The following is a 24,465-nucleotide window of genomic DNA, read 5'->3' on the forward strand; positions in this document are numbered from 1 at the left end:
TTTAACAACAACACGGTTGTCGTCTAGCTAAAACATATACATTATGTATACAACTCCTCAATCTCTGTGATTGTGTACAAATCCATTACTTCTTTAACAAACCATTGGAATCTAATAAGATAATGGTATGTCACATGAAAAAAATGATATTTCAGATTTCATTGATTATTCAGACACCTACATGTGTGTTACAAGAGGTCAAACATAAACAGCATTTTTTTACATGACGGAACACAACAAATCTCATACACTCTTTATATAATTTTTTCAAGCCTTTCAACACACTTACTTGCATTTGAGAGCATACGAACATTACATACAGAAACTTAACCTTTCATTTTTGTCATATTAGGGTATGTACACTAATAATTTGGTATTAATTCATGATTACAGATACAAATGTATACAAATAATGATACTCATCACCAACACTATTAGAGCACAAAGGACAAATTCGAAAAAATGAGGAGGCAACATATAATTTATGTGACAATACGACATACAATGTAGTCACACTAGTCTAGCAGAATGGTGAAATAATTGTGGGATTTTCAGTAAAAGCATGAAACTTGGCATGATTGTAAGCGGTAATATACTGATTGATTTTGGATATGGGGCCAATGAAAAAAATCCAAGATGGCCGCCAAATCCAAGATGGCCGCCATTTTTCATAAATCTGTAAGATATTGCTTATTGCACTAACATACGAAACTTGAGACGCCGACAGGACGACATTAACCATTCATAATCATCTGATAACGTATACGTATTGCACGTATTACAATAATCATTGATCCTCATTTATTGATAATTTGGCACATTGAATCAATTAACCTACCACATGGCTATCAAAATACGAAATTTGAAATTGCTTTATTCAAAATGTAAATTTCAACTTTCTCCGTAGTAACTTAGTAAGACTTAATAATCTAGTAAACTTTTTAATAAACCTTATCAAAATTATCAATAATGTTCCCATTAGATTAGATTTTATAAAATATACACGCGGTATGTAATAAAATCAATTTGAACTTTGTGAATGACCTTCAGCAGAAAAAAAATCATTATGTAACGCCACATCGTGTATTACACGTGTAACATGACAGACACGGACATCGTGTATTACACGTGTAACATGACAGATACGAACATCGTGTATTACACGTGTAACATGACAGACACTGGCATCGTGTATTACACATGTAACATGACAGACACGGACATCGTGTATTACACGTGTAACATGACAGACACGGACATCATGTATTACACGTGTAACATGACAGACACGGACATCGTGTATTACACGTGTAACATGACAGACACGAACATCGTGTATTACACGTGTAACATGACAGACACGGACATCGTGTATTACACGTGTAACATGACAGACACGGACATCATGTATTACACGTGTAACATGACAGACACGGACATCGTGTATTACACGTGTTACATGACAAACTCGGACATCATGTATTACACGTGTAACATGACAGACACTGACATCATGTATTACACGTGTAACATGACAGACACGGACATCGTGTATTACACGTGTTACATGACAGACACAGACATAATGTATTACACGTGTAACATGACAGACACGGACATCGTATATTACACGTGTAACATGACAGACACGGACATCATGTATTACACGTGTAACATGACAGACACGAACATCGTGTATTACACGTGTAACATGACAGATACGGACATCATTATTACACGTGTAACATGACAGACACAGACATCGTGTATTAAAAGTAACAGTAATATTCACACATACTTTAGCTCACTCGCTCGGTCCAGGTTGTCTCCCCCAGGGTATTGTTCAGATAAAATCGCATGTGCTATTCGACTATTGATACAAATCATGTCACAAATCAATATTTTACTGAAACTGCAGGCTTATCTGATCTGATCATTTGTGAATAGAGTTTAAACAATAAATCCTGAATAATACAAAAGAAACTCTCTTATACTGCAACAAACTGAATTTTAATTCCGTGTAGTCATGTTAGAGTTATTCCCCTTCGGCTAATCGACTATTGTTCGAATATCCATCGTTACGTACTTTAAAATACCACATGGTTAAAAGTTGACATACAATGTAAAACAAAATACTCGTATAGAACATTTTGTCTACATTATGATATATACTGTATATAACGTAATTATTTCGGGTTTTGATTAACTTCTTTATGAAATACGTAATAACATCCACCTACTGTTTTTTTTATCTTTCGATGTAATTAACCAGTTTTATATTCTTTCACACCAGTCGCACAATAGAAATAAATAACGTAAGAGAAAAGTTACGTCAATTTCGTTATTGTTATTTTACCTGTGAATGTTGATTTTACTCCTGACCCTGTCTACATTGTGACTATATATAGTGTTTACGCTCTAGTAGATTTACACTATTTCGCTCACAAAAGGTTCGCTCGATGTTAAGGCTGGGTGCCTCGAGCCTAGCCATTCACGGGTGTCCTTACCTGATATTTCTCGTTCGTGACGTTAGTCTATGTACGAACTATTTTTATACATGTCTTTATGTGGGAAGTACAATAGTAAAACCATCGTCAGGTAGGCGTTCACAGTTTGAATGTAAACACATGTGTAAGCTGACTTATATAGGACGGGGTAGCCGTTTTATAACGCTGATTTCTGGATAACATAACTATAAGGTAAGATCGTTATACATGTACTGCTATGTTGAAGGGGAACTACACTGTAATTACAGGTACATACTGGTAATTGATTAATCTAATTAAAGCGGCGGTCTATATCTGTCAGATATGTGTACGGTGATGGTATCGACCTTACTTTGTGTCTGAATGTTTCTGGGTTTCGAAAATAAATATTGGTGAAAAAACTGCCCTCATTCCCATGGTAGTTTATAGTTTATCAGAGTCGAAGAAGGTGGTTATCTGACGGAGAAACAAGATTGTAATTGATCGTAAATCAAAATAGTGAAATCCAGAAAAAAACATGATAATAATAGTAAACTAAGAATAAAATAGACAAATAAACAAGATAGTATTTAAAAGGAAAAGAGGATAAGAATACAACAATATAGTAAAGACAATAATATATGAATTGACGTTAAAATAAGATATCAATTGACAGTGCAATAAGATATTATTGTAAAACAGAAGTTCAATATCTGGATTGCTATTATTATGAAGTAATAATAACATCTATGTTTTAACTATATCATGAACATCTATGTTTTAACTATATTAGTGATATATATGTTTTAACTATATTAGTGATATATATGTTTTAACTATATTAGTGATATATATGTTTTAACTATATCAGTGATCATTAGATATTTTTATACACACATACGTGTCCACCGTGTAAATATGATAGGTTTCACGGAGATGTCGTTCACTCCAGTAATCCTATCTACCCGTATTACTACTAAGTGACCTCGAACAATGGCAATGACACAGCTGCATATGTATGTGACACACCCGCATGAAACCACAACCATTCACGATAGTACTGCCAAACCAGAAACCATCCTATTTGTATTTCCCATGAGTCAATTCATTAATCACAGAATTAGGAAATATTACGCGAGTATGTAGTATTTTTCATTAACAGCTGGTGTTAATTAACATTTATGTTGGTTATGAGTTTACTGGTACCAGCTGCGAAGCTATGCTTTAGTTCTATCGTTAATCGTAACTTGCTTGTAACGTTTCTTTTGAAATTCAATATAAAATTATCAAATTTATTTAATTCTTGATATTTTCTACCTCCCCATGGAGATTTTGACATTACTTTCGACATATGTATTTCGAGTTTCTATCACCTCCTATGATTAACACTTTGGACCCTTAAGAATCACGGGTGAGTTGTGAAAGGACAGAACATTTGTATGTGACAGTATACGTTTCACTCTGCTGTATCTAAGTCTCACTCTGTTTTGTAAAGTGTTATATTAGCTAGTATCTCATGTCTTTTAAACAATCCTTCTAGACATAGACACTTTAGATATATGTGTAATTGTTATAGGGGATTTTACAGAGATTGCCATTGAAACTGGGGGTTGATGTTGCTACCAGTGGTACGTAGCTCTAAACACCGTTGAATAGTATTAATGTTGAACAGATATATTGGATTTCATAACAAACGAACTCGGTTCACTTACATGTATAATGACCACAGGCTTGTTTAAAAACTTGTGATGGACTTTCTCCTGCGCTGACATATTTCTATTAGACAGTTTATTAGTTTTCAGTTAAAGGTAAATATGTGAAGGTTTCCTCTATATTAAGTACACCATCTAAGTGATAGGTAGCTGTCACATACTTTCAGTTTGTGCCACTATGAAATAGAATGTAGTGTGAGCTGATCTGACAAACGGCTCCAAGTAGGGGCGTTACAAGAAAAATCCTGAACTAATTTACCTTACATCCATCAGATTATTAAAGCAAGGTTAGGTAATAAATTTACATTTGGTATTCTATTTACTTCGTATATGTGACAATCTTTTAAAAGATCTTCAGCACAGGTACATCAAATTTTACCTAAAGGCTGGTGGTAGGCGATGAGTCGCTAATGGCGGCGATATCTAAATGACTGAAAACCCGATAGCATCTTACGGTAATGGTGCAATACGAATTTCAGATTTTGTTATTAAAAACATGTTTTCTTGTGAACACCCAACACAATCTTTCACGTAGCTATCTGGCTCCACCATAAAAGTACATGTATTTATTTTTCTCTGAGGAGGCAATAACCAAATGTCATTCTTTCCAGCTCGTTCAGCTTGACCTGTCTTTGACTTCTATAACGTCGATCAACCGGCCCTGCGTATTGACATTATCACAAACACTGTAAGATTTTCTGTGCTATTTCTCTTTTGGTCGTCGTTAGCATATTTCCTTTTGCCCAATCTGAAACTTTTCTTGCTACCGTCCTTATCATACTTCCCAAGGCATCTATTTTCGCATACTTATTTACAAATCCCCTCTTAACTCTCACAAACCAATAGACCGTTTAATGATGCAATATAAGGTAATACCTAGTAATTTAAAATGTATTTTAACCTCCGGGAAACTACAAAGTGTGTCTGAAATATGTATATATCGATGTTATTTTTGTTAGTGCGAACTGTAGCTAGTCTTAAATTACAATTGTTACAATACATTAGATATTAGTCAAAACATTATTTGTCAGAACAGACGGTAAGATAATTAGCTCACATTTGTTCCGAGACTTACGTGTCATACCTGGTCAGACCAGTTACGTAACTTCAAAGGCTAAATGGACACGCGTATTAAATGATGTTGCAACTGAGTTAATCCGATTAATGGCTAAAAGAAATAGAATACATGTATGTCAAAGTAAAAAGGGTAAATAGATGTAATTAAAGTATAAAACTTCACAGAGCAAGATTAAATAGCAAAAGTTTGTAGATAGAAACGCAAATGATTATTTAGTTGAAACATCCGATTTATGAAATTGGAATGTTAAATCAATGTCCGCTAATAACACAAATGTCATAAAATCCTTTGTGACATCATCACAAATGCTACACTTCGAACCCCAGAAACCTAGTGCGAGAAATGGATATTCTATTCATTACACGGAAAAACAATTAGATTGCTGCCTTCATCATATGTCACTGGGTTTGCCAACTCCTGCACATTTGCACCTCTGCTTTTGTGGGTATTCGGAAACCAGTGAATTGCATTGAAAATAATTAAATGCATTGAATTATACTGCTACAGTACCTTCCCTTCCATATTACTATATTGAATTCCGCCATCGCCTCATAGGCATCATCAACTTATATTCTTAGCAACAGCTGTATGGTGCACTTTAATTCATTTATGGATCCATTGAAGCTAACTCTCAATTTCTACTGAAATATGCATCTATACCTTCTTGTTTGGATTCCGATTTGTATCATCTAGTGTGGCTTCCAATCCTTACATATATTGATATTTATGTCAATTTCAGAACCATGACAATGCTGAACACCGTCTGCAGATTGTTTGTTACGTTAATAACCTTTCAGATCAATCAAGGTATGTATTCCCCATCTTTAACCTGTCGTATATATTATATACATAATGTCGACAATAGTTATACATTTATAGTTCAGCGAGTCTCTAAATGGATCGTCACAAACTGCACAGAATATCAATTATTAGAGATAATCTTTTCAGTATCAAACAAACATAGTCTAGCTAATTCACATACGACTGTAGAAATCGTTGGACAGTGAGTTGTCGTCTTTGACTATAGAATGTCCAGGACTATGACATTGTTGTCTTTGACTATAGAATGTCCAGGACTATGACATTGTCGTCTTTGACTATAGAATGTCCAGGACTATGACATTGTCGTCTTTGACTATAGAATGTCCAGGACTATGACATTGTTGTCTTTGACTATAGAATGTCCGGGACTATGACATTGTTGTCTTTGACTATAGAATATCCAGGACTATGACATTGTCGTCTTTGACTATAGAATGTCCAGGACTATGACATTGTTGTCTTTGACTATAGAATGTCCAGTACTATGACATTGTCGTCTTTGACTATATAATGTCCAGGACTATGACATTGTTGTCTTTGACTATAGAATGTCCAGGACTATGACATTGTCGTCTTTGACTATAGAATCTCCAGGACTATGACATTGTCGTCTTTGACTATAGAATGTCCAGGACTATGACATTGTCGTCTTTGACTATAGAATGTCCAGGACTATGACATTGTTGTCTTTGACTATAGAATGTCCAGGACTATCATATGACATTGTTGTCTTTGACTATATAATGTCCAGGACTATCATATGACATTGTTGTCTTTGACTATAGAATGTCCAGGACTATGACATTGTTGTCTTTGACTATAGAATGTCCAGGACTATGACATTGCTGTTATTGACTATAGAATGTCCAGGACTATGATATTGTCGTCTTTGACTATAGAATGTCCAGTACTATGACATTGTCGTCTTTGACTATATAATGTCCAGTACTATGACATTGTCGTCTTTGACTATGGAATGTCCAGGACTATGACATTGCTGTTATTGACTATAGAATGTCCAGGACTATGACATTGTCGTCTTTGACTATAGAATGTCCAGGACTATGACATTGTTGTCTTTGACTATAGAATGGCCAGGACTATGACATTGTCGTCTTTGACTATAGAATGTCTAGGACTATGACATTGTTGTCTTTGACTATAGAATGTCCAGGAATATGACTTTGTCGTCTTTGACTATATAATGTCCAGGACTATGACATTGTTGTCTTTGACTATAGAATGTCCAGGACTATGACATTGTCGTCTTTGACTATAGAATGTCTAGGACTATGACATTGTTGTCTTTGACTATAGAATGGCCATTACTATGACATTGTCGTCTTTGACTATAGAATGGCCAGGACTATGACATTGTCGTCTTTGACTTTAGAATGTCCAGGACTATGACATTGTTGTCTTTGACTTTAGAATGTCCAGTGACAGACTTCATCTTTTTAACTACACATTGTGCCTAGGACGGACTCTCCTCATATGAAACTGCAAGATACAATTACACTATTTACATCAAGGTTAAGAAACATACAATAAGTGCATAAAAAAGGATTGTTGATGATTAAGACATTAAAATTCACAGAATAATTGATCATATCAAATAATAGAATAATTATATCATGTATTTAGACATTATGATTTGTATGATTATAGTGTGTTTACATTATGATGATATTCATGGATACATCAATTCTCATATCGCATTGAAAAATATGAAAAATAAACTGAGATGTCTCATATAATGTACATATATACCAAGTGGTAAAGGATTTGACTGTTTATAAGCGAATTTGTGATTTCATTGAACATTGAAATCGTTTGGGATATAAGCATCTCTCATATGTTTTAAATTAGTTTCAACAAATGGCTAATTAAAATATATCATTGTGAAACTTCTAGTCCTGTTATTTGCTAATCAATATTTATGATAAAAAAGGTGTTTATTTTGCAACGTACACGCAATCAATCTATTTCGTAATTAAAACCTTTTGTTTTTAACAGCACGAGAAGGACCACCTAGAATACTACCTCAGTCTCAACGTAGCTTCTACTATTCAGCCGCCTCTAACTCAAGCATCCTGTTAACATGTCGAGCCGACGGGTCTACTCCTATCAGGTACGTTATGTGTTGTAGGCTACGCCCAATTCATCCTCGATACTCCGGGGGTTACATTCACTGCCAACAACATCAATGATCATCCAATGGTGTTTTGTATTTTGCATCTACTCACAAGCTGTTTGTGATAGTACGATGATGTTTGTGTACTGTAAAGTGTGTGCCCCGAGACGACTGTATAGAGATAATGTATCTTAGCACACGTGTCTATCCGCTTAAAGTGAACGCTAAGAGAGGATAAACGACATTGATCTAGTGTTTCCTTCGCTGCCATCACCAGATTTGGTTAATGAAACAGTTGGTGATTTTGATACAACTTTGATGCCGGGGTAATGTTGATATAATTCTGATGCTGGGGTAATGTTGATATGATTCTGATGCTTGTCAAGGTCTACACTAACATATGAGTATTTTATTTTCCCCTTTGTTACAGATTCGTTTGGGAGAAAAATGGACTTCTAGTAAAATTGAAAGAATTCGGAACTGGTGGTGGTATTTTTGACGTAAATCATGAAATATTTAATCCAACTCCTAATGACGAGGGAGAATACATCTGCTACGTCAGCAATGATTTTGGTGACTCTATGACGGACCCAGCTCACCTCACATATGCAGTGTTGTATGATCACAACAAGGAGAATGACGTTTATGACGAAACACCAGTGGTTAACCGTCCGTATACACTACCATGTGAAATTCCTCACAGCATACCGGAACCGGAAGTATATTGGACGGAGGTCACAACTACTGGTGGTGGGACGTCACAGCAGCGTATCAAATATGACGAAAGAATTACATCCGATATCCATGGTAAATATGCTTTATGTTAGAATAAATCAATCACAATGATGCTTGGCTGTTTTTAGTAATGGTTATGTTTTAAAATGCCATTTCTCTACCACTATTATCATGCTAAATATCTGTTAAGTTACACAGGTATGATCGGAGGTGGACAGGTATGGGGATCACCTGCCCGACCGCCTCAATTTAAAGACAGCCGGCACGATTTATATGACGCTACTCACCATACAGTAACGTCATCAGTTTACGTTGAGTAACCAAGTCGTAAAGATGACGTCATAAACTTTGACGCACATTCCAAGGAGCATTGGAGATGGCGCGATGAAAAACTTTCATAAAACTTACGTTTGGTTGCAAGTATGTGAGAAAAATAATCAATCATGGGTCTGTTCCGCGAACAAGGACATCTCAGCCCTCGTGTGATATTTTGGCTGGCCAACGCTTGGCAAGTCTCGTGCTGACTGACCAAACTCTTACACTCGGGTTGAGATATCCCTGTCCATGGAACAGACCCGTGATAGATTATATTATTTCTCTTACTCTGAACAGGGATATCCGCAGTTTTACCGGGATGAAATTTTCTTATCTCACCCTAGGGAAAAGACAAGCTAAACATGCTCTTTTCACGTTCTCAACAATTGCATTTCGTCGCGTCAACAATGCCATGACGTCACGGCAACAGTACAATGACGTCACGACGACAATTCAATCACGTCACGTCAACAGTTCCTTGCATTAATGTAACGTCAATATTAGATACATAAGAGGGTAAACAGGGTAAGAGAAAAAACAATCATTCATCCCCATGGAAGTGAAACAGGGGAATTTCAACCCTCGGGGTAAGATAATTAAGCTGCCAAACACTCGGCAAGCCTCGTTTTTGGCAACTTAAGAATCTTCCCCTCGGGTTGAGATTTCCCTGTCTCACCCCCAAGTGGATGAAAGATTATATTATTCTCACGCCAGGGAAAAGTCTGCACGTGCTTTTTGCATGTTCTCAACAATTGCATTTCGTCACGTCAACAATTCCATGACGTCACGGCGAAAATACACTGACGTCATATTGACAATTTAATCATATCACGTCAGCATTTCCTTGCAATGATGAAACGTCCATATTATATTAGTAAGAAGGTAAACAGAGTAAAAGAAAAATAATCATTCACCCCATGGAGGTGAGAGATGGGAATCTTAACATTCGGGGTAAGATACTTAACCTGCCAAACACAATGCAAGCCGCCTGCTTGGTAACTTAATAATCTTTCCACTCGGATTGAGATTCCCCTGTCTCACATCGAGGGGTTGAACGATTCTATTAATCTCTCACTACATTGAGACAAGCTATATGCATACTATCTGTATGTTCTCAACAATTGCATTGCGCACGTCAACAATACCATGACGTCCATAATAGATAATAAGAGGATATTAAACCAGGGTAAGAGAAATTCTACCATGTTTGCTATGTAACGCCAGTTTTGATTTGTTTAAAACCATGTATTATTTTCCAATAACCCACGTTCGTGCCAATAATACACGGTCGTGAGTCACGGCTGGTACAATTTTAAATATCTAATATTCACCGGTTTCATAAAAGGTTACTATAGCCGAGTGGGCTTAATGGGTTAGTCTTTCGATATATTTTTTATCACGACGCGAGTTCGAATCCTACGGAGCCCCCCCCCCCCCCCCCCCCCCCCCCCCCTCTTTTTTTTCTTCTTTCTTTCTTTTTTTTATCCTTTTTTTTTAATTTTCAAAATCAATGCCGCCATATGATAGATGCTCTTGATCGTAGTACTGTATTGCCTGTATATTTCATCAACAAATAATGCAATACTCAAGAAATAAATTACAAGGTTTTCCCGGGGTTTCTTTGCTGTTTTTCTATTAGAAAGAGGTCGATCTCAGAACTAAACAGTACATGGTAGAATAGAAATAATCAACTTTGACTCGTGTATTGTTGCAGGATATACAACTCGGACTCGGATATTTTGCAATTTTAATTAATAACTCAGGCCTGCGGCCTTCGTTATTAATTTAATTGAAAAATATCCTCGTCCTCGTTGTATATCCTGCAATAATACACGAATCATCGTTAATTATTTCTTAAATAATCATTCACCCCATGGGTTGAGATTCCCCTGTGTCAGCCCAAAGAGTGTGAAAGATTCTATTGATATTAATGTCTATAATCTTTGCTATTTGTCTATCCCAAAGTGATGTAGTTGTCACGGGTATGTACATCCGAAATATACTTCATCATTGTTCTGAAGTACAGAGTGATATGTTGCATCAGATTATATACTTACATAAGTTAAGAAAACCTAATTCAAAGGTCACCAGGCCCCTTCAGATCAGAGTTCTATCAGATTATCTGTGTTGTACAAACTCGTGGTCATGGGCGATGGATTGTTTGACAATTGTACCGGGGTATTTTACATGACTGAAACGGGTTATTTCCCCTATTAGGTTCAAAATTTATTTATGTACTTTGACCATCAAAGAAAGCGTAGAGGAGGAGATATTTGATACTCAATGTAATATTGTGTCGTTTGAGAGATAGGAATACCTTACGGCGGGATTCAGAATAGTTCTGTATATGACATTATGAGGTTATAATTATGTAGCGGGACTGGACTGGGTCGATCATCGGTGACCAGGTAGCTCAATTGGTAGAGCATCCGGCTAGTGTTCGGAGATCCCGCGTTCGAACCCCGGTCTGGCCGCTACATTTTCTCCTCTCCTGTTACAATTATAGTAGTATTGATCTCAGAAATTCAATATTGTAAATTGTTAATGTTTATTCTAATTTAGGTAACCTGCACGTCCTTTACATTTTGAATAGCGACGCCGGAAGTTATAGATGTGTCATCTATAATTCATTACTCCAGAAAACAACGTATGGTCCAATCTTCAACATCCAAGTCACAGGTATGGTACTGTAGATAATTATCAACATATGGTCAAGTCTTCAACACCAAAGGCACAGGTATGGTACTGTAAATAATTATCAACGTATGGTCAAGTCTTCAAAATCAAACTCACAGGTATGGTACTGCAAATAATTATCAACGTATGGTCCAATCTTCTACATCAAAGTCACAGGTATGGTACTGTAAATACTACTACTTGCTATTCATTATGCCATATGTGATAAAGTTGTATTCAAGTCGCCATTGATAACGTAGAATTAGGAATAATGGCGGCGGCATCTGCCATCTAAATTTAGGTCAAAATCCTGTTGAGATGAGAACCAGGTAGTGACAACTGAACCAGCTATCGAGCGTTGAACACCTCGACTATAACAACTCTTCCTTAAGGAGAGACAGTTACAACCTTTACCATAACAATTGTACCTGTAATAATAGGTACAAAAACATTCAGAGATTTTCTTCAAAAATATAGTGACATCATTACCCCGAGATCATTCGTAAGCGATTAAAAAACAATAATATATGAGTTGAAGTTTTCTATATTTCTTCACATTTCACGAATAAAAAAAATCACCAAGATGCATATAAAATGGTATTTACATTATATGTCAAGAATCATGACGCGAGTGGTATGTTGTTTTAGTAAATTTAGTGTTCCTCATTATAGTTGCCAGCCTTTAGAGTCGGCATGTTTTTTTTCCGCAGGCGGCGTTGGTCAATCCGAACCGGAACTTTTGTGGAACTCTAACGAGTTTCCAGTGGCATTACACGGAAGTGACGTCATGATAAGATGTATCATCGGAGGCAGGTAAGACTGGTCTGCAATGTTCCGGATTTGTGCATTTTACTAATGTTATCCAAAACTGCTAACTGTGATTAAAAAATGTAAAACAATAAGTAATGATATGTTTGATCAAAAACAAAAACAAAAATAACAAAAATTCATTGCGCATTCTTCGGTATGTAACACATATTAATTGTACTGGTTAGAGCGAAGACGTTTAAGTCCTGATTTTTAATTAAGTGTTATTTCATTGATCATTAGAATACAATTAGTCACTGTATATAAACAACCTATGGTGTAATATACAGGTTAACATGCTGGAACTATAAATGATACATTTTGGTTGTTACTTCAGACCATTGCCTAATATCGTGTGGACGAAAGTTGACACGGGAGCCCCGGTGAGAACAGACCAGGTGACAGACTTCGGAAGAACTTTGGTGTTGAATAATGTACGTTTCAGTGACGCTAAACGGTATGAGTGTAGCGTTCCCGGGACATCTTTTACCAACGGCGTCGTTTTTGACCTAGTAGTGGAAAGTAAGTCTATAATTCTTTCATTAATTTGTTTAATCAGACGTAGTTCTTTTTACTGTCTAACACTTAACTGCAGCTATAAATTCACCGAAATTATAAAAGCAGGAAAAGAAAAGGAAAAGGAAAAAAATGATCGTCTCTCCGAAATAAAGTTACAACTATAGTTCTCTCTAAATACAATTAATTTAATTAAAATTATCAATGAGCTATTTCGGATTCTTTTTTTGTTTAACGTAAAGCATATCTGTGTCTTTATCACAAATCGTAAACCGCCAGTCGTAATGTTGATATCAAAATGTAAGGATTCAGTCTGACAGATGATTTCACATCAAATCATTCTACATGTAATAGTCGTAAGCCCCTCAGTACATTTTCTTCAGTATGGTACACTACAAGGGAGAAAAGCAATCTGTATTTCAGTAGGCTGTATCTAACCCTAAGTTTTGAAATGTGTTTTTTGTGTTTCTTTTGTACAATATTTGTCATTGCGGATGGTAGACACTGGTGGTTTACTTTGCATTCCCCTAAGTTTATCGTAACCACATTGTCTCGTTTCAATTTTAATAGAGACATGAGTGGAATATATACCTAATTTATGTTGTTTTTTTTTAAATGCAATATTGAATTAATTTCGGCTCTACTGTACATTGTATCTAACTCTCAGTTTGTGTGGGAAGGTGTTAAACTTGTGTCTTTTATACAATCCTTTGTCTCCAGCACTAACTCCTTTATCTTCATGCAGAGACTCCTTCCTGGATCCGAAAACCAAGTCCAATCCAAGCATATGTTGGGGAGGACATTGTCTTTAACTGCAGCGCCTCTGGTATACCTGAACCAACCATATCATGGTACATCGACGCCATCGCAGTCGCAGGTATTTATACATTAATCAGTGTCGATCAACGGAGATATACATGATGTCAAAGGCTGTAATGTTTATATACCATTAGTGTATCGATGTTGCTTTCCCTCCGTATGGAAGGATAATAGCGTGGCATCTTTTGATAACGCCATTCCACCATAGCAGACCTATAACAATTGTGTACATGTTTCTATTTATGAAGGTAATTCACAGTAGCACTCAAAACTGTTCATAAATTATCGCCACTTTCCCTTTCAAAATACATGTACATGTACCTGCCTGTCTGTACCTCTATATATTAACGTTTTCCCGATGACGATAGACATTCCTCAGGTATAAATAATGCTACTTTCCTTAATGAGCTGTTATTCTCTTTTCAGATGTTCAAGGCGATAATAAACCCTCACGGATAGAGAATACCCAACTAACGGGCTCAAGTTCCAGCCTTCTCCACTTCACCGCAACTTCGTCGTTTTCTCTGATATGCGAAGTATACAACGCCCATGGCTATATGTGGGATTGGACCTACCTATACGTTTCAGGTAAACACAGTCTGTACTGTATTGTATTACAATAAACTGTTCATTTGTCTATACTGATCCATTGTCTATTGTCGTTTGTCTATTCCCGACTGTATTGTTTTCCAATTTACCGGTCATTTGTCCATTCACAGCAGTATTGTTTTACAGTATAATGATCAATTGTCTATTACCGATTGTATTGCTTTCCAATTTACCAGTCATTTGTCCATTCACAGCAGTATTGTTTTACAGTATAATGATCAATTGTCTATTACCGATTGTATTGCTTTCCAATTTACCGGTCATTTGTCCATTCACAGCAGTATTGTTTTACAGTATAATGATCAATTGTCTATTCCCGACTGTATTGTTTTCCAATTTACCAGTCATTTGTCCATTCACAGCAGTATTGTTTTACAGTATAATGATCAATTGTCTATTCCCGACTGTATTGTTTTCCAATATACTGATCCTTTGTTCCGCATCCGTATATATTGTAGCGGTAATCTGTATATTTTCATGAGTATTTTGACAGCGCCAATTCATCGTGACGTTAATCAGTTCAGTTTGATATGCTCTAAAATTTCAGTGCGCAAAAATGAGTAGTTTACAGTATGTTGAATGTCAATACTACGTGATAAACCCATTCAGAATTGTTTGTCGACCTTCTTGAAGGATTTTGATATTATTCATTAATTAATTTTGCATGATGTAAGTAAACAGATTGTCTCCCTTTACTAACACAGGAACACCTCAGCCTACACCTAGGCCATCAACACAAGCTCCCACTACAGCCAAACCTGCCGCGAAGACTTCCAACTCTGCCGCAATAGGTGGTTCTGTTGGAGGGATCATCGCTGTAGTGGTTGGCGTGGTCGTTGTCTACTGCGCCTGGTCTAGACGAAGGTATGCCAACAATGTATAGCTGATAGCTTAATATAGGAACAACAAAAGGAACAACAATATGCAATGAAAGTCGTGAAATATTACACTTAAAATCGGTGACACGAGTAAACATGAGCATACGAACGATTTACGCTGAGATATACTGATAATCAAAAATAAATAAATAAGTAAATAAACAAATTATTTAATCAATAACCTCACGCGATACCCATGTAACCGAATAAATTAACGTTATGTTATATTTCACCTTCATCCGCGATAACTTTAGATGGATGTATTTGTATGACAGTATTTAATATCTTGGGCTTTTTATTATCTTTATTGCCTCAAAAAATAAAAAATAAAAAAAATATAAAACATTCAGTACAATTACAACAATTACATGATAAACATTACATATCTACACTTGAATTATAGGAATTTGCATAATAGAGTATACCTAAAGGTTTACCCTTTATCATAATTGATACATATATAATACTAGTACATGACAATGTATAGACAATCAAGGTATGTATAATGCAATAAACAGACCATAACTACGGAGGATATATTTGTGGGTCACACAAGGGTGGGGGGATTCCCACTTGCGATGTGCTACTTGCCCACACGCGTATACTCTCATACATTGAATGTCTAGTATACTTGGTAGTTGATACTGGTATATTATGTTATATCGGTATCTTTTGCTAGGTGAACATAGTTTATACAAAATTATACATTCTATAAGTTCATAAGTATCAAAACTATTGTATACAGCAGGCAAAATATTGTTTACACATCTTGAACACATAGATGACTTATTTTGTTCTTAATCCATTCATCTCGTCTTCACTAATTTCGTGGGTAACATTTCCTTCAATCAATATATGTAAAATTTCAGAATCTGGAAGCGAGTGTAAATATACACGAAACAGTATGTCATTGATGTTAGTTATGCAGCACCATAGCTGGTCCCTCAACTCGGACGTATAATTCACATTGTTGTACTAGATGTGTCATTGGGTCTAAAAATTCACATTGATGACATATTTCCATTGTAGTCATGCTACGAATGGTTACAACTATTTTCATTATACATCGTACCTATTCTGTATAGAGGAAACCGTAGTGCTAACCTCCATAAAACATTAAGTATGAGTTTATTATGTATTTCTCGAAACCTTGTAAAGTCATTACCAACTTTCATACTTTCATTTAGACTGTGTTTCTCATATTTCATCAAAGAATTATAAACTCCATTTTTCCAGTCGTTTTTTCTCAAAAGATTCCAGTTCAATTCAATTCAATTCAAGTTTAATCCTTAGGCCTTTCAGCCCATTAGAGAAAATTATAACATGTGTATAGATATAAATGCATACAAGTACGTACAATTAGATGAATATATGACAGACGGAGAGTGATCATAATAATAATGGTATTTTCAGACATATTGTATATGGAAAATAAGTTACAAACTTTAATAATATACAATCAACCTTTTAGTTTTTCTGCCCTTTTCCTGAAAGCTAACTGAATAAATTTTCCAATTTTATTCAGTTCTTTTACATTATTAACGCTTAACAATTTAATCAATTTAAAAACACTTGGTTTTGTATAATAATACTTCTTAATATATTTTGCACGAATTTCTGCATAAAATGGACACTGTAGTAAAAAAATGAAATTCGTCTTCAATTTCTTCTAAATGGCAACAAGAACATAATCTATTTAACCTTGGTATATTTCGTTCTCTGCCATATTCTATATTTAAATTATTTGTAGAAAGTCTTATTTTTGAAATACCTTTTTTTATGCAAAGAATCGATAGGCTTAGTAAGATAAAATTGCAGACAAAAGTTATCAACTAAATGTTGGTATAATGATCCCCTTGACATATTTTTAATTCTGTTGATGATTTCTTGTTTATAAACATCTTTAATTCTATTCTCAATAATACTGTAAGTATAACAATCAACGACAGATTCATGCCATAGATAAGCTAAACCTATTTTTTCTAGCTCATTTTTAATACTTATTATCCATTTATCATTCATTTCCATTCTTTGTTCTACACAAGCTTTTAGTATACAATTTGAAGTATTTTTCAATTTTAGCCAATACTTCAAAATTTTTAATTTTCTAGTTACGAATAATGGAAACCTGCCTAATTCAAAATATACAAAATCATTAACTGTCGTTTTAGTTACCCCTAGTATTCTTTTGCAGACTGAACATTGTGTAATAACATTAAAAGCATGACTTTTCAATTTACTATTTATGGCAAAATAAGCTTTTCTACCTTGATTAGCAACATGCATTTGAGTTTTTTTGAATTTTCCTTTATAATTGAATAGCATGCTAAGATAATTAAATTCATCAACTACTTCTATATTAACATTATTATAAGTCCATTTTTCATTATCGCGCTGTCTTCCCCCATTTCTGAAAATCATAATTTTTGTTTTTTCAGCGTTAAGTTTCAACTTCCATTCATTATTATATATATACATAGCATCTAACATATCCTGGAGAGATTGAGGGGATTCTGCAATCAAAACAGTATCATCCGCATACATTATTAAAAACAAATTAATCAAACCAATTTCTACTGATTGACAGTTCTCTCTTATAAAGCACATTTCGCAGTCATTGACATACAAACTGTACAAAATGGGGGACAAAATTTCGCCTTGAAATAAACAAGGTATTTCTGTAGTATTCTGATAACAAACCATTAAATTTGATACAAGATTTAACATTATCATACAATGATTGTATAATTTTTAACATCTTTCCATCAATTCCCTGTTTAATAAGTTTTGACCACAAACGGCTCCTATCAATTAAATCAAACGAACAAAATAATGTAGATTTTTATTTAATGAAGACTTTTTTTTATTATATCAGGGATGAATCCGTACGGGCACGCTCTACCTAGTCTTAACAAAAGGAGTCTGGTAATAACAAACTTTATAAACAAGAGTCATTGGATTCATTCTACACAATCTACCTAGGAATAACAATTTCTTAATGTCTATGTATGTCTCAATGGAGGTCCAACCGAGATGGAAACATGTCTGTTCTGGTTCTTTTTGCAAATCCTTGAATAGATTTAACAATAGAATGTTGTGCTCTTTCTGGCATTAATATTTCAGTTTTTGTTTATTGCCAAAGCTCGGACCCGTATACGGCGGATGGATAAACTTTGATATTAATCAGCTTCACTACTGTTAGTGGACTGAGGGCATAAGATATGCACAAGAACGAAGAAGGGACATTTTACCCTATCGTAACTTATTACATGCTAACGCTATTTTCTTAAAAGAGATTAATACAATAACAACATGTGTAATGCTGTCAGTCTGTGGCATAACACAATGGTAGAGATGAAGTTCATTATACAAAAAACGAGTTCTACTATTTGGATATCTGAAAGTTACAATTGCTTTTTACAGCAGAGAATAAAAAGCGCTATTATTTTACCCTAATTCTCACATATTGTGAAATGTCGTCTGCCTGTGTAGGAACATTAACATTTAAATCAACTATTGCTTCAACTTAGTCAGAATTTTTCTATTTAATTTAATTATTCATTAAATTTTACTAAAAATATTTTGGCAGACAACGCCCTTTCTGGTGATATTCCATGTACGGGTATCATATTAAGCGTAGAGGAATGCAATCCATTACATAAAATACAGCTTTCAGCATGTGTGTACTTTGGAACCGTATTCAATATCATGACAAATATATTATTGAAGACTAAATTATGTGCATAAACTTCACAAATTCTTTTGATAAGCAGTCTGTTTGGAAATAGTAAGGAATTTAAACCCCGTTGTATTCTTTGTGATAAAACCAATTTAAACATTTCAGAAAGTCATACGATCACCCACAGGGATTGATCCGTCTAAATTATTAGAGACTGCAGAAATTTAATTACTATTGTAAAATTATTTTTCAGGAGGAATAGAGAACAACCTGAAGTCAAACCTAACGTCACAATGGCCTACAGAAACCGTGGTTTTAATAACACTGAACAGGTGCGTGCTTATTTCGTGAAGTCGTATTGGTCTCGATAGGTGACCTAAGTATGTAACTTTAGCGGTCGTGTACATTTCATACTGTCATATAAAACTTGTTATTTATAATACATAATAGATACTATGTAACTGATTTTCATAGACGAACATATTCAGCGAATACAATACCATACTGTCTTTAATATACGCTCACTATGAGCGTCATCTAATGTTTTATTAAATTGATATGTTGTTTGTTTAAAATCTGACCACTACTTTATTGCACGAGTTGTCGTTCGTTAGATGATATAATACAACCTAAATAACAATAAAAACTGTAGCGGATATTCATTGAATTGTAACTTTATCATTTTCTAAATTCCAGCCAATGGCATCAGGGGGCAAGGGGGAGTCCTACACTGGTCTTTCCGTTGCCCGGGAGAAGGCCCCACAAGGGAACGTGTATGACGAGTTGGGCGGAGCAAGTAATGCTAGCCCCAAAACAAACGATGAGGCAGAATACTGCTATATCAGCGACAGTGACATCATAGCGGCACAAAGGGCGTCTAAAAATCCCATTCCGTCAGTTCGAAATAACAGGTCTACAGGCTCTGGAGAATCAAATTCGGTATCCAATCCATTATCGTCCTCTGTCGGATATAATGCATCTGGTGCTCCCTCTAGCGGTAATAAATTGAGTCACTTCCCTAGCGGTAAATACTCGTCCCTTGATGATCCAGTTTACCGAGGTCAAACCGGAAATACACAACCACCGTCATCGGCCGTAGAGTATGAGGAACCGAAAACAACTCATGAGTACTTCGTGTTGGAACCAGAACATAGCAATTTGTAGGACAAAAATCTGGTACAAAGATATTGACATGGCATGTCGTGAAATTTACGAGCGTGGTAGGACATAAGACTGGCAATCTGAATTCTATGTGGTTCACTAAATGTCTTATTAGTACACGAAAGAATGTTTAACTGTGCACAATAGTTGATTCAGTGCTTATGACCAGAATGGTCCATTTGCAGTATATGTGTAGTGGGTTCATGAATGGAAAAATACCTCTTTCCTGAGGCTTGTCCAATCCTGAACAATATCGTCTCTTCAGAAGACCGGTGAAGTCACAGCGGACCGTCAGCACTGGGGAACGGGTCCGCTCAGTCCAAAGGCTCGCTAAAGTACTTATTCACCGGAACTCACCATGCGCTGCCTATAGTGAAGTCAACAGCTGGATATCTGATTCCGGAATAAGTCTATTCCCACAACACTCTTCCCCTTCTTCAGAAATAAGGATCCTCTTGTTAAGACAGGAATTACAAAAAAGACTATAATAAAACAAGCTATTTACATATACACACACGCCGACTGGATCGTAGTTTTACTTGGATACATAATCGGAGAGCCACGACGGATTACAAACACTGTGTCACTTTGTTATTGTTTAACGTGTAACGCGTTCTGGATACTTGTTTGATAGTCTCAGGCTTTTTTTTAGCAAACCTAGATACTATCACATTATAACACATCAGCAAATTGTCTTAGATTAGATTGTTTGATGACAGCTTTTACGACGGATATACGACGGTTCCTGTGTGCTAACAATACACATGATGTCTAACTTACAAAGAAATTAATGAAGATGATTTATTCCTCAGTTCACATAACAAAGTATTATCTGATGTTTTATATATATATTTGGACAGTTACTTGGTTCAGTTATATATATCATACCTCAATTATAATGATTATGATATATATATTACAGCGTCATTTTTCTATGGTGCTGTTCACCCAGTGTGTGTCATTTTACTATCTATTTCCAGTACTTTTACAAAACGCAATATACTGTATATATTTGGAATATATATAAATGCACAAAATGGTGCTATGCATCTATCATGTATATATATTGCCTTAAATGTGTTAGTTCTATACCGTATACATTTGAAATCCATTCTGATCAATGTCTATTTCAAAAACTGAAATCCCTTCAAAGTTTTTTTAGTTATGTTGTATACTATTGAATACATGTACTTTTCGAGCTTTGTGTTTTTAATTTGATGTTTTTATTGTTAATTTTTAATTGTCAGATTTCTATGCAATATATTAAAACCATTACTTGAGCTGTCCCTATTGTAGTCTACATACTGTACCGTATGTTATAACCCTATTCGAGTACTAACACGGTTTATAATGTTAACATTTTCATGACGTTCTTTGAAATCCAATAGTACGTTATGTCCATCATACCTCTTCATGACTATCACACCCCCATGGCAAGTATACCTCCCCATGACTAACATACCTCCCGATGACTTTTAGTGCCCATGACTATTGCACCTCCCCATGACTATCATACCTCCCCGTGATTATTACACCTCTCGATGACTATTACACCTCCCCGTGACTATTACACCTCCCCATGACTATTACACCTCTCGATGACTATTACACCTTCACATGACTATTACACCTCCACATGACTATTACACCTCCCCATGACTATTACACCTCCCCATGACTATCATACCTCCCCATGACTATTACACCTCCCCATGATTATAATACCACCCCATGATTATTACACCTCCCCATGATTATCATACCTCCCCATGACTATTACACCTCCCCATGACTATCATACCTCCCCATGACTATTACACCTCCCAATGACTATTACACCTCCCCTTGACTATTACACCTCCCCATGACTATCATACCTCCCCATGACTATTACACCTCCTCATGACTATTATGCCTCCCCATCCAGATTTGAAATTTTCTTCGACCTATTTACCTTTCTCAGTCGCCTCCAAAGTATGGACACTTTGGGCACCCTAGAGGGTTGCGGTATGATGCAATTTATTTTTATGATATTGTATCTCACTCTCACTTTGTATTGATAGGTGCTAATATCTGATTTATCTGTCTTTTTACACAAACCTCTACGGGCATTACAATACTTATTTTTGTAGAGTAGAACTCAAGTCGTTAATCATCCCACATGTTTTCCTATACAACCCGGCTCCATAAACGAGAATGTTGTCGAAATAATTTTGTGATAGAAATAAATATTTGTTTATATTTCATACATGTACATACCACAAATAATGTTGCTGCTGCCAACGTGTACTCGATATTGTTCATTATATATGCTATAGTCTGTCTCCTATTTGATTCGCCCACGTGTTTACCTAGACAGTTAGGGCGAACAAAGTTCATACAATATGTACTTTATATTTTGTTATCTATACACTAGATTACCAAACCAGCAGTTCAAACAATTCTCAGTGTTTATTTTGAATTAAAAATGGCACAGCATTTTAGTATGCCTGATGCATTTTGAATTTAATTGTCCATCTGAAAATATTACACCAGTAATAATTCTTTTCAAATATGTATTGTTAAACAAGTATGTCTATCTTATAGACTGAGCATTCATTTTCAAAAGAATAAAATGCAATAAAAATGAAACAGTTCTGATGTCTGTACTTCAATAGTAACTACTTTGTATATAGAATCACAAGACTGGGTAGATATCAGCATCACATTATCTTGTAAGTTAATATAATGTGTGAGAATCTGATGCTATGTTAATTAATGTAAGGTGTGAGAATCTGATAGTATGTTAATTAATGTAAGGTGAGAGAATCTGATGTTATGTTAATTAATGTAATGTTCAGAATCTGATGTTGTGTTAATTAATGTAATGTTCAGAATCTGATGTTATGTTAATTAATGTAAATTGTGAGAATCTGATGTAAATTAATGCAATGTGTGAGAATCTGATGTTATGTTAATTAATGTAATGTTAAGAATCTGATGTTATGTTAATTAATGTAAATTGTGAGAATCTGATGTAAATTAATGCAATGTTTGAGAATCTGATGTTATGTTGATTAATGTAATGTTCAGAATCTGATGTTATGTTAATTAATGTAAATTGTGAGAATCTGATGTTATGTTAATTAATGTAATGTTCAGAATCTGATGTTATGTTAATTAATGTAAATTGTGAGAATCTGATGTAAATTAATGCAATGTGTGAGAATCTGATGTTATGTTAATTAATGTAAATTGTGAGAATCTGATGTAAATTAATGCAATGTGTGAGAATCTGATGTTATGTTAATCAATGTAAGGTTCTGAATCCGATGTTATGTAAACTAATGTAAGGTTCAGAATCTGATGTTATGTTAATTAATGTAAGATGTGAGAATCCTATGCTATGTTAATTTTGGAAAGTTATGAGAATCTGATACTCTGTAAATATGGAAATTAATGTAAGATGTGAGAATATGATTTTATGTAAATGATGCTGCCGAAATTTCTATCACTGTCCTTTTTATGGTTACAGTAAAATCGTTGATGGAAATGATAAAGGTTTTAAAATTATTACCTTATTTTATTTTTACATTACCAATTTGCTAGATCATCATGGTATATTATAATTTATAAAATACTTGACTTTTTACTGTTCATTGACATTAACGAGTGCCATTCTTGAGGATGCTATTTCTAACTTTTTTATCAATAAAATTGATATATGCACGCCTTCCTGTTTATCAATTTTTATTAGAAAATAGTGAATGTGTTACATTATAAACTATGGCTGGTAACAGTTAGCAACGTGACCTTCTAAATAGTAACGACTTGAAGCAGTGCCAAAGACACCAGTGACAGTACCCGGGAATAGCTTTCTCTTTATAATCGCCTAGGCCCAGGTATGGTTCAATAAACACAACACACGATGCTGCTCAAATTGGTCATATCGAGCACATTGTTCTTGCAAACCAAACTAATGTCCGAATCGCAATTCTTTAGTGGATTGGCCTATTTCTCGATATTTCAGTGGATACCGAATCGTGTCCGACATTTCTTTTCATTTTGAAAAGATTATCA

General features: G+C 35.1%; 1 protein-coding gene across 1 annotated transcript; it reads left to right on the forward strand.

Annotated features, from left to right (window-relative positions):
* The first annotated feature begins 991 nt into the window (after positions 1-991).
* On the forward strand, positions 992-24,117 carry LOC117331542 (hemicentin-2-like). The gene is made up of 12 exons (XM_033890290.1): positions 992-2,699; positions 5,995-6,062; positions 8,094-8,208; positions 8,642-9,018; positions 11,824-11,940; positions 12,648-12,750; positions 13,082-13,266; positions 14,006-14,137; positions 14,506-14,667; positions 15,393-15,552; positions 19,499-19,577; positions 19,942-24,117. Exons 2-12 carry the CDS (start codon positions 5,999-6,001, stop codon positions 20,407-20,409), a joined length of 1,962 nt encoding a protein of 653 aa, XP_033746181.1. The 5' UTR covers positions 992-2,699; positions 5,995-5,998; the 3' UTR covers positions 20,410-24,117.
* The last annotated feature ends 348 nt before the right edge of the window (positions 24,118-24,465 follow it).

The sequence above is a fragment of the Pecten maximus genome, chromosome 7, assembly GCF_902652985.1.
Source record: "Pecten maximus chromosome 7, xPecMax1.1, whole genome shotgun sequence".
Lineage (NCBI taxonomy): Eukaryota > Metazoa > Mollusca > Bivalvia > Pectinida > Pectinidae > Pecten > Pecten maximus.